Raw genomic sequence first — 12,976 nt, 5'->3', positions numbered from 1 at the left:
CCACCATTTTTTGCCATGTTTGAGAAGTTGATTTCTGCTTTTATTGTGGCCTCTTTGAATCAGGAAACAGGTGCTCACCTGACACTGTCTACGTTTCACCTCGAATGCAACATTAAATGAAGAATGTGACAATATTCAGCTTCTGAGCGACTGCAAGGTCATTGATATAGCCGATCTGAAAGGGGAATGACCCCCACTTCCCCCACCCATTTCCCCTTTTCACATCCCTGGCAAAGAAAAAGAGTAATGATTAAGATAGCTCATTCGGTGACATGCTCACCTCTAAGCTGTGTAGTTTCAGGATTTTTCCTCTGTGGAATGAAATCCAACTAAAACCGACATTATTCAGTTCCAGCAGTGGGCACTATGCTGACCACAAAAGGCAAGAAATAGCTGCTTCCACTGAAATTGCAGTGAAATCTGTTCAAGTTATGTTTGTTGAAAATTTGATAATGGTCAGATATATAAATTCTCAATGTTTAAAATTTGATCTCAGCTTTCCTTTCAGTCGGCTTTCTTACCTGCAATCATATTATATAAAAGTTACAGTGATATATTTTCCCCAAAATATGCCTTTGGCCACGATCCTTACTCGCATAAATCTTGCCAGTATTAAATCGAATACGAGGTTTCTGTATGACCTTTTCATTTAAGTATGTTAGGGAATTCAATCTCCAGAGAATCAAACACTTATGCACAAATATTCCTTTATTAAACTGATAAATACTGTCCACAAAGATAAAGATGACATTACAAATGTGGAAATACATTTTTTTTTCTTTAAAAACAATATAACTGAAGATGATGGGCAGCTTTGGAAAACTTAGGGAAGGGAGGAAATAAAGGTGGGTTTTTGATAATTTTATTTTTAAACAAAAGGTGTAGTAAAAGAAGAAATTAAATTGTACATTTAATTAATGAACAAACAGGGTACGTTGCTTCGTTCATCGGTGCTGCTCTGAAGGTTCAGTGATATTCACTGATTATTTTAAAGGAAAGTAGATTATTTGCATCTTTTTGAAGATTATCCAGACATCATTCGTTCTCACGACTTTTTTTTTATACCCTCATTAACCCTCCCCAAGACCAACCCTTCCTTTCCAGGTTATTTTGCCCCCCTCCCCCTCTTTCCCACCCTTTTTGGGGTTTTTTTTTGTTCCATTTATGTTTCGTCCATAGTTTTCCCTTTCTCTTCCTGCCATGTTTGAACTTGTATCCAGTTTGTTAGTCCCCTGTGTCCTCTTACCTCCCCTCTTGATCTCATTCTTCCCCATGCCCATTCTTCCTCCAAGTATCCCTCTGTTGTATCCCTCTACCCTGCTATTGAGAGATAGGGCCAAAAACGATATCATACTGTGTAGCATGATATTTCAAAAATGTATTGGGCCAATATGTTCTCGTGGATCAGGCATTACGTGGCGGAAGTATGCACTCCACCGAGTGCCATTCTAGTTTTTCTGCATGTTTTGGTCTCTTCTATGTTCTCACCCTTCCATGAGCCTTTAATTCCTATCCCCAAAAAACTGATTTGCCTTTTTGCCCCTTTTCATTTGCCTTGATCTGGCTCGGCTCATCTGTTCACTCACATGTTGGTAACATATCAATGATCATCCAACCTGGGCCCTAGTTTGTACAATTGGGCCATTTCATAACACTTCCAGAAAAATAAGGTCAAAAATAACATCAAGAGAGTATGCAATTACTTTTGTCGTCGGTAGTGGGAGAAAGAATGCTATTGTTTATTTTTTAGAACACTGGCATAGAAACCATGCAAAATGAACTCTCTTTTAATGTTGGAAATAAAACATTATTCACAAGCAATTTTGCTGAGTTTTGGACCACAGCCAAATGGAAAATTGTCATTTGACTACTTTTAAGCTGGTTTATCGAAAACATCAGAAAAATAATGATACTCATGAGTCACGACAGATGTGTTAGACCAAAAGGGAAACAGTTTGATTTTTGACCTTTTTCCTTTTCTTTCATCAGTCCAAATAGTATGACACGAGCCAACGTCGAGGATTTCCACGTGGCTCATTAAATCATTGAACAAGCTTCATACCAGCTAGGATTGGCCTTCTGCCAGCGTTTGCAAGCATCTAGGGAGGCCAGGAGTGATTGTTTGGAAGAGACAGTTAAAGCTTTGTCTTTTCCAGAATTAAACATTCTTCTGAAGTTCTCACAAAGAGCATGTAGGTCGTGTGGTAACTCATAGTGAGGACAGGCTGCCAAAACGCGAGGAACATAATAATCACCATCGCCGAGCTCGTCAAAATAGGCCACCGAGTATTCTGGCATGGCAGGGTTTGCCTTGGCTGCACTACAGAGCAGAGGCAAGGCCAGTCCAAAAACATCTCCACTGTGTGATTCTTCAGGGTAGCGAGGGAGTTGTCTCCCAGCTATGAAGGCCTGCCATTTTAGGAATCCAGCATGTGAGCACAGCACCAGGACATGGCCACCTTGTGTGATCACTGCCTCCCATTGTCCATGGAGCCATGCTGTCAGGCCATGTTGACTCACATCGGCACTACTCCAAAGGTTCAGTGATACAGAAACTTCAATTTGAGCCTGCAGGAGCGATGCGAGAGCCAGCACTGCATCTTTATAAGTGTGGTGATCAAGAGAGTACACCAGCAGCACAATAGGGTGTGGGTATAAGTGAAGCTGAAGGTCTGGAGAAATGTGTCTGTCAGTGAGACGATCTCCAGAGGAGTTGCAACAGTGATTGCCAATGGTTTTGCCTGAAAAGTTAAACACATATGGCAGAAGGTCCATCAATCTTATTTGAAGGGCAACTGAAGTAGAAAATGATGCTACATGCTCGACACATTTTAAAAAGATTTTTGCTCTGACACATGGCGAATAATGCTTGAAATGTCAGCCACACCGCTCTTGTCATGCCGGTTAACAAACAACTTTCGGTTTTCATTTGATGATACCCATTGTTTAACTTGTACAACAATTCAGGATTGCAGACTGACACAATGCCAACGAATGATGAAGGCGAGCATTCTTTCAGAGATGAATACGGTTATGTGAAAATGAATGTATACAGATTGGGCTAAAACACATTGAAATGTGCTGTGGGAGATCATTCCCACTAATTTAATCCTCCATAAAAACATTCCTAATTACTTGCAGCACCGAAGGTGGACGGAGGTTATGTTTTCCTCCCCGTCTGTCTGTCTGTCTGTTTGTTTGTTTGTTTGTTTGTTTGTTTGTCTGTGAGCAGGACATCTTAAAAAGTTATCGACTGATTTGGCCGAAACTTGGTGGACAGGTTGGGTGGACAGGTGACAAGGACGAATTGAATCGATTGGTAAAGATCCAGATCTGGATCCTATAATTTTTTTAATGATTCTTCAGCGTTGAAAGATAGGACCAAAAACAATATATAACACGATATCTCACAAGCTTATGCAGGCATTTGGAGGAAACTTGATGAACGATTTGTGTATGTGACAAGGATGAACTGAATAGATTATAGTGAAGATCCACATCCTATAATTTCTCAGTGATTCTTCACCGTTGAGAGATACGGCCAAAAACGATATATAGCATGATATCTCAAAAAAGTTATAGATGGATTATGATAAAACTTGGTGGATGATTTCAGTAGTTGACAAGAACAAGCTGATTAGATTTTAGTTAAGGTCCTGATGCAGATCTGGCCTATTAGTGGGATACACAACGTGTACTATTCAGTCTGGTGGAGGTATGCACTCTACTGAGTTCCATTCTATGGTTTGTCGGATATATGTAACGAAGGGGAAAACGTATGAAGAAATTGTTTTGTTGTTTTGCATGAGTGAGCTGATATAAATTAAAATATGTAAGATTAATACAAGGATGCATTGTTTGACGTTGAAGGTCTGTTCTTGCATAAATAACATCCTATAATTTGAGAAGTGTCTGGTTGCTTGTGTTTGACTTTTATACACTCCTGAACTGTTGGATGGAATGACTTGAAAGCTGGTGGTTTTACTTGTAGTGTGCATGGGTGCATGTAGGGGGAGGGGAGGGGTTAGGCAGTAAAATTAATTTGTAGTCATGGGGATACAGGATGGGGGAGCACCTCAATTCTCTTAAAGTAAATATTTTTGGTATCGCAAGATCGGCTATTACAAGTCATCCTAAAATACACCAAATCAGGGAGAATTAACATGTCAATAATTATGAGGGAGTTATCCCCTTCTTAAGAATTGGTTCTTCGCTCGTGTTTATAAAATGTATCATAATATGTCACAATATTGGTCGTCATTTATAAGATTCACAGCATTTATTTGTGCAAAGGAAAGTGAAATTAAGCTGGTATGTATACACCTCAATTTGATAATCTCAAATGTTAGTTCATCTACTACCAAAACTACTTGTACTACTGCACCACTTTCACGACCCCCAATTATTCCCATCTGATGGAGTTGGCCAGGGAACGTTTTTGGTCCAATTATTTCGCAAAATGGCTGGCCAGGTCTAACGTTTGACAGAAGGTGGCAGCAATTTGTAAGTTGTTCAGGGTGCCGGCGATAACTCCCCTACTCTTTGCGAAGGGGATCTTTCACATCCCATAGAGAAACCAAAATATATGTATATGCTCATTTCTCACTTGAGTGGTCAGTTTTGAGGTGTATTTCCACTTATCCTGCCAAAACACACTTTGGGACAGGAGTCAAAATAATTGGGACTAGCTCGAATTGCCAGAGATTTGGTTAAATTAACATGGAAACACAAAATCAGATTTAGTCGGGTTCACAACCTGGGTGGAGTGATGCAAAAAAATTTGCAACTTTCAAAAACATTTCAGCATGCCTATGGTTAAGGACTGCAGTGTCATTATCACATGTTAGTACTGAGAAAATAATAATTGGTTTAGGCAGAGAGGGAGGAGGGGGTGTAGGGTGAGTCTGGCATAACTGAAACATCAATACTATCTCAGTGGAATACTATATGACCATTCTAAAATCTACAATTTGGTGTCTGTTTGTCTGACCATGATACATTTGGTCGATACTTATCCAATCTCATACAAACTTGCCATTGGGATTAAGGGTCACATGATGGAGGTTGTCATGACTTTACTTAGGCCTAAGTCACATTTGCTCTACGGCGAGGATACGGCGGCCGTACGCCCTCTGAATTGACAGAAACGTGCGGCGGCCGCAGAGTTTCTGCGGTGGCCTCAGGGTGGCCCTACGCCGTTTGGCTATCTTTTACAGGCCGTAGGGGTCGCCGTGGAATTATAACGCGGAGTTACAACTTTTTTCATTTCTACGTTCACCATAGCAATTCGACAAGCCAAAAAAAAAAAACTGGTAAAAAAAAAAAAATGAACCCACTTGTTACCATCCGTCTGGCCGCACGTTCGCCTTAGGGCTCCCTTAAGGTCACCGTGCGACATCAAATCAAAGACCGTACGGCAACCCCACGTTTTCGGTCTCCACAATTTCTAAATACGCCGTGCGGCTCCCTGAAAAATAAAAAAATATGTGACTGCTACATTGTGTGACCGTGGAAATACTGCGGCCACCGTATAATTGCTCATGGCCGTAGATTTTGGAGACCCCACGGCCGCCGTGGCAAATGTGACTAAGGCCTTATCCGCCCTCCCCAAGGGGGTTTTCCACCTTGGGCAAAATCCATGTTAAAGTGTATAAATAGCTTATCGTGGCGTTTCATGGGGCACACATACTGGAAGTTAAAATTATTACAACCACAAACTATACAGTAAATTTCATCCAATGTATGATTTCCTTTTTTACAGTTGCTACTGTTGTTTAATATTAGACTGAAAACGATTTGGAGGAAAACCGATCTCTTTAAGGCATTCTATGCCTATCGCGTGCCAGCCTAAAGTACCCAACCCCCTCCTCCCTCCCATTCCTCTCTCCCCCTTCCTCTTCGCTGGCCATTCCCTACATGTTTCTGGTATTTTAAAAATTCACATTGCATTCATATAAACGAGATATCACAATGCGAATTGTACATAAAGTGGCCTAAGCCGTTATTGAAACAAAAAAACTCACCCACTTAAATACGCAAGATATTCACAGAACATTACATAATACAAACAATGCAAAGCCGATGCAAATTAATGTATGTAAGGCCCTCTTACAAAGATGTTACCTTTGTGACGACGTTTAATTCTGATGACGCACACAATAATTATTAGGAGTAGGAATGCAGGTGGCACGATTATAACAGCCAACTTCATGAGAGACCATGTGCTTGATGTATCTGGTAAAACAAAACATCATTATACAATGCAAATATGTTTCTTCATGCAAACAATTTAACAGGTCAAGGGGGTTAAAGGTACAGACAGTGAAAGACCTCTACCTCGGTGATTTAAAGTCACTTCCTGGAAATTGATATTGAAGAGTTATTAATAACAATAATACAAGTTTTCTTGCAAGGAGTTTCAAAACAGGAAGAGCTCCTGAGCGGCCCATCAAAGCCTATATTATGATTGCGATAAATTAAGATCATCCATCCTCATTAATGTTGAGCATCAAGCAAGGAAGCAGCACATTCCATTTTTTTTAAATTCATTGGAATGATTTAGCCAAGGTTTGAACCACCAACCATCTAAACTCAGAGAAGATCCTCTAAAAGTTACACCATCAAGTCCGGTAATTTAATAGAGAAATTCCTTCCAAACATTCTTTTTATAATAATGATGGCATTGGAATTAGTTGTTCGGGAAATAATTCATTCATATCCATTTAACATTGGGACACTGGTTTCCATTACATTTTTTAAATGTATATATATATATATATATATATATATATATATATATATATGTATGTATATATACATTGAAACATGTGGAGTGTGATGAGCATTCCCCTGATCTCCATTGGACAGAGTCCTACACCAAAGCGTCACTTCTAACCCAGAGGCCTCGGCTTGGCGACTCTGTCAAACAGACAAAAATTACATGGTCAACATCAGTGAAACATCAAACAGAGCCGCCTATCTAGATTTTGGATTTATTTTGGGCTCGTCAGGATGGCATACAGATAAATATCTATTTGACAGAGACACCGGGTCGAGGCCTCTAGGATGGAGGTGACGCTTCGGTGTCAGACTATGTTCAATGGGGATCGGGGGAGTGCTCGTCACACTCCACATGTTTTGATTTACCTACCGATCACATCACGAGCCTTCTGGTTAAATGGTTTGCATGAACAGGAACAATCGTCTTGGTGGCAGACAGACCGTTGTTCTTTGCGGATCATGTGGTTTTACCGTGTGAGAAATAATCCGCGGAAATGCTTACCATAAGTCAGGGGGTGCGTCTGATTATATATATATATATATATATATATATATATATATATATATATATATATATATATATATATATATATATATATATATATATATATATATATATATATATATATATATATATATATATATATATATACTAGCAGGGTATGCTTACACTTTGAAAGCAATAATGAACCATGTTTCTCCATTTTGGGGTCGCTCACCTGCATTTATTTTTTTCATTTATTTATTTTCATTTACATTTTTTAATTTACTTATATTTTCAATTGTGGATGCTTTCCAATGCTTCTCTGATTTTCCCGGTGTATCGGCTTTGATGTCTGTCGGCCCGCAAAATTACCATGCTTCCCCATTGTCTCGGCTTGCTCACCTTTATTTATTTGTTTTCATTTGTTTATTCTCATTCACTTATATTTTCATTTTCAGATGCTTTCTGACAGTTCTGTGATTTTTCCTGGTGTGTTAGCTTCGATGTCTGTCGGCACACAAAATTTCAGCTTTCTATGTCACCCGGAAGGTAACAAACTTTAATATCAGTCAGTCAGTCAGTCAGTCAGTCAGTCAGTCAGTGAGTCAGTGGTTTGAATGAACTTTATATATTGCATATCCTAACAAATACCACACGTCGCTTCGCTGTTGAGGATACTAAGGGGGGGGGGAGAAAAAGAGGGAGGAGGGAGAAATGGGTGGGGGGGGAGAGCGAGAGAGAGAGAGAGAGAGAGAGAGAGAGAGAGAGAGAGAGAGAGAGAGAGAGAGAGAGAGAGAGAGAGAGAGGAAGGAGGGTGGAGTGAGTAGGAGTGGGGGAGTGAGTAAGGAGGAGGGATTGAGGAGGTGTGGGGGAAGGGAAGAATTGGTTTCAGCAAGACTGCTCTCCATCATCGTCCTGTTCCAAAAATCATTGCTGTTCAGTGCGAAAGCTGGGGCAATCTCCTTGAAGCAAATACAATGACATCGGTATCCTGAGTCATGATGTGAGCAGCCTTTCCCTTCGCACATAATTCAGCTGCATGCAATAGCATCAAAGTATCTGCTTCCATTTGTGTGCTGACATTTGTTTATGGAAGAGAGTCTTCAACATTGGTTTGAACATGAAGATGTGTTACTGTGACCAATGAATGTTGTGTCAAGTTGCAGAGTTTTTTTCAGCAAGGTATAATATCAGCGAATCATTTGTGTTGTTGTTTGTCAAGAATGCCTTTGAATCTTTGATAGGTGCAGCATCAGTCAGAGTCGAGGCTTGCCATAAACTTTTCCATCTTTTCAGGTGCAAAAGGCAGAATTCAGGAGCAGTTTGCTTTGACTGGGAAGGGTGGGTACAGAGAGGGAGGGGTTAGGGACACAAGATTTCGAAGCAAACACGGAATTGAGGGATTCAGCCTTCAGCCTTCTCATGAGCGGAGTCGACTGTGGTGCCATTTGAAATGACAGTAGGGATGGACGGGGAGCATCCACCAGCGATGGACTTGACAAGGTGCCACCAGGTTTTAGAGGAGGTCGACAAGTTTGACATCTAATTCTTGAGGTTGGACAGATGTTGTTTTCTGACTCTCCTGAGAGTAGACACACACTTGTTGCAGGCTTTGTGGAATGATTTTAGGTTGCCTTCGATCGGATTTGCCTTCCAGGAGGAGAATGCGAGTTGTTTTAAAGCAACAGCCTCACCACAGGATTTAGAGTACCAAGGGTGGGAGGATGGATAACGTAATTGAAGACAAGATGGAATGAATCTGTGCATAATAGAGAGCAGATTTCTGTGGAAGAATTCCCAAGCAGAATTAATGTCAGAAGTGGGGAATATAAACCAGTCCTGAAGTGTAAAAAAAATAAAAATACAAAAACCTCGAATACACAAAGCGCGAATGTAGAAGCAAGTCACATTTTATAAACCGCCGAACACGCGGGGTCCGCGAATGCCAAATCCGCGAATGCCAGGGTCCGACAGTATTCACAAAAAAGCAACTACTTTCGAATCAAGAAATAAACTTGATTCACAGTTCAGAGATTTTAGGTACATATCCAAACTTTGTCCAATGAGAAAACAAACTCCATTAGGAGATTGGTCGAGCAACATGCAATGTTACAATTATCATCACCTGACCTGAGCGATCCTGTGCATATTCACAGGCTAATTGCATGTGCAGAACCTGCATACTTGTCCACATGCGGCCGAGGTCAATCCTCTAAAATTGGCTAATGGTTCGGAAATCTAAGAGGAGATAAAGCTCCAGAACAAGATAATACACATCCGAGGGTAATGAAGGAGGTGGCAGGGTCGATGAGCGTGATGTTAACAGAACAGATAAGCATGATATTAACTGATATCTTGACTCATTGGATTCAGAAGAGGTATCAAAGGATTGCAGAGTAGCAAATATAACACCCTTATTTAAGAAAGGATGAAGAGAGGGAAGTGTGGAACTATAGATGTATTAGTTTAAGTTCAGTTGTGGGGAAAATGTTGAAAACTTTAATTAAGGAACGGATAGGGAAGCATTTAAATAAATTCAAACTAATTAAAGGTTGTCATTGCAGATTTATCAAAAGGAGGTCACGTTTAACAAATTTATTGGAGTTCTCAGAACCTTTGACAAGGTACCACAATGAAGGCTGTTGATTGAGGTGAGAGCTTGTGGATTGGTTGGTTGAGTAGCTAACTGAATTGGAAACTGGCTTGGTGATCGGAAGTAAAGAGTGGCCGTGAACGGGAGGATGTCTTTGAATGTGCCGGCGATGGGCAACAAGTCAGAAAAATAAAAATAATAACAAGAAAAGACTGAAAACCTTTGTTGTTTATTTTGTTTGTTTATTCTATATATATATATATATATATTGGATGTTTTATAGTGAAGTGTAATTAAATCAGCAAAAGGCACAGGATGAATTCAGTTATAAGGACAACTCCAATTGAGATAGAGTATGAGCTGATATCACAAAAATCACACCTGCATGAGATCTTGCGCAAGGACATGTAATTTCTCGGCAAGCAGCAATCGGACACACCTTGCATGCACACAACAGATGTCACAGGTGGTTAAGCTCATCCAATAGAGAAATATGAACAATGCATTTAAAATTCTACTCAAATTCACTAAACATGAAATTTAGAACCAAGCCTTGTAAAAATAATACTCCCTAACCCGAGCAATTGGCTTAATGTTGTCTTGAACATTTTAATGATTAACTTTTCTTTTAGGAAGATGCCTGATATAATTAAATTGAAAAATAATATTTTAGGATGAGCATCCCACTAGCACTTGATTTCGTAAATTATAATATTAATCGGTATGTAGGAAGAACTACCCAGACTCTGACGGATAGAATCAAACAGCACGTCCCTTTGTCCATCAGGAAAAACACTATTGGTACGCGAATACAGCCGGTACGGGCTTGAAGGAAGGTCCCAGCATCAATCCCAATGTCGTGTGTATCTGCTATTGGACAGAATTTGATTGATAATACAAACTGTCCTGAACAGTATAATGTGGATGCATTCAAGATATTGAGTAGAGGACGAAGTGTAACACATCTCCGAATCCCAGAAGTGACATTTATCTATTCCACGGACCCAATGTTATGTCGCCAAAAAGAGTTTGTCCACTCGCTTTGCTTATTTGTGCAAAATGGAAGAGGAACACGAACTTGTCTCACGATTACAGATGTTGATGAAGAGGATTCTACAACAGCCTTAGGGGCTCTGCCTGAGACTCTGCAACCTCCAAGTGGAGAGCTGTACACTGAACAGGATCCTCCCACCTAGACCGATGGGAGGTGATGACGCGTCAGTAGAGAAAATCCAATCGGAATTGACTTTGTTGATAGGCGTCCATTAGACTGTTCTCCTTCCTCACCCCATTCACTTTGTGCGAATTTCATCTGAAGAGAGCACAACGAAAAGCTTCGTGGTTTTTTTGTTTACTCTGTTTGATGGTGATATCCTTCATATGTGTCTGTTTATGTCTATATTTGAAGTTTTGTAGCACCAAGCATATTTTTAATTATTTACAAGTCATATGCAGCTTGATGGAGTACTACTTTCCCCTCCAGACTCGTGCCTCTGCCTCGTGCCTTGCTTCCGTTGATGTTGCGAAAACCAAAGCCTTCAATATCATTGGTGTCCTCCGTGATGAAGCCGAGTCTCTGGGCCTATCTTTCACAATGCAGACAGATTGGTGGTGTCTATGTCTTTCACCATTTCCTTTCTGATCTTGCATTACCTGTCTTTTCGGTGCTTTGTCCACCGCCTGCCCTCCTCCCCCCTCCCCCTTTCTAAATTATTCTGCAAGATGAATGTCATCTGTGAAACCAACTTCCACATTGTCTTCAATCTCATGCTTCCCTCCAGGGTGTCAAGACGGTTGCTGACAACCATCTGTATTCAACCCTCATCCACAACTATGATCTTTTCTATACCCATTAACTCTCCCCCATCCCAACTCTTTCCAGGTTTCCAGTTTTTCCTTCCACTTTTGTGATTGGAAGTTTGCAGCTGTATCCATCTTGTTCACCCCTGTGTGCTGTGCCCACCATCCATCCATCCAGTGGGACCATACTCTGTGCAGAGCGTTGGTGCTGCCTTAGCAGGTCTCCTTGGCTATTGGGAACAATCCTGGACAGGTCACCACTCCGCCACAGGATACCAGCAAGCTGGCACACATTTTACCAACCTCAGAAGGATGACAGGCAGAGTCAACCCCACTTGGAATTAATTCAACAGCTAAGTGGGATTTGAACTCAGGATCCTAGGACTAGGATCCCAAGCCCACCACACTAACCATTTAGCCAACACCAGTCATGCTGTGTCCACCCCTTGCTCTCATTCTTCCCCACATTCCTTATCCCTCCAAGTTTCTGTTTTTTTTTTTTGCGCCAACACTGCTATGAGATTGCTCTATGCTTTTGTTATTTTCATTCTGCTATGTCCAGGGCTGGATTTAGGGGCAGCTAGGATGCTGGGCTCGGAGGGCGCCAGGCTTGGAGTAAGCGTGCCACGAAGATGGAATAAGGAATAACTAGAACAGCACTCGGTAGAGTGCATACCTTTGCCAGGCTGAACAGTTTACGTTTTGTATCCCACTGATAGACTGGATCTGCATTCGGACTCTCACCAAAATCTAATCAGCTTGTTCTTGTCAATGATCCAATCATCCACCAAGTTTTGTCATAATCCATCCACAACTTCTTGAGATATCCTGCTCACAGACAAACAGATAGGGGTGGAAACATAACCTCGGTGCACCTTAGGTGGCGGAAGTAAAAATGACAAAATTATTTTATCCAGATCCGGATCTTCACAAAAATCAAATTATTTCGTCCTTGACAGATCTGCTACCTGTTCACCAAATTTAGTCCGAATCCGTCCACAACTTTTTGAGACATCCTGTACACAGACAGACAAACAAACAGACAGACAAACAAACAGAAAGGGGTGAAAACATAACCTCCTTCACCTTCGGTAGTGGAGGTAATAAATCCGTCCAGCGAACGACTCATTTTCATGAGGGAGATGGGAGGAGGGGGTGAGAAAAGGGGGGCAGGTCCAGGAATATCACCGGGGTGTTAAAATTAATGAAAACTTTTTTGGGGAAGAGGTGAGAGGGCGGTCGAAGGTGGTTTTGTGGTGAAGACGACACAACATCAACCACACACTATTCCTTGACAAGACCCTCACTACCCCTTCAAA

At 41.0% G+C, this 12,976-nt stretch overlaps 1 protein-coding gene across 2 annotated transcripts in view; it reads right to left on the bottom strand.

Moving 5' to 3' along the window:
* Window positions 1–2,022: 2,022 nt before the first annotated feature.
* The window catches only part of LOC147032733 (interleukin-17 receptor A-like), a 47,512-nt gene continuing 36,558 nt past the window's right edge, over window positions 2,023–12,976 (bottom strand). For both annotated transcript variants that reach the window (XM_085870590.1, XM_085870589.1), the window contains 3 exons: window positions 10,239–10,296; window positions 6,124–6,234; window positions 2,023–2,741 (listed from right to left, as the gene is read on the bottom strand). In XM_085870590.1, the coding sequence (XP_085726716.1) occupies window positions 2,038–2,741; window positions 6,124–6,234; window positions 10,239–10,296 (873 nt within the window). In that variant the 3' untranslated portion in view covers window positions 2,023–2,037. The remainder of the gene's footprint in view (window positions 2,742–6,123; window positions 6,235–10,238; window positions 10,297–12,976) is intronic.

This window comes from Eptatretus burgeri, chromosome 2, assembly GCF_056783735.1.
Source record: "Eptatretus burgeri isolate ZD-2024b chromosome 2, Ebu_testis_v1, whole genome shotgun sequence".
NCBI classification, from domain to species: domain Eukaryota; kingdom Metazoa; phylum Chordata; class Myxini; order Myxiniformes; family Myxinidae; genus Eptatretus; species Eptatretus burgeri.
This window is presented reverse-complemented; position numbering and strand designations above follow the sequence as displayed.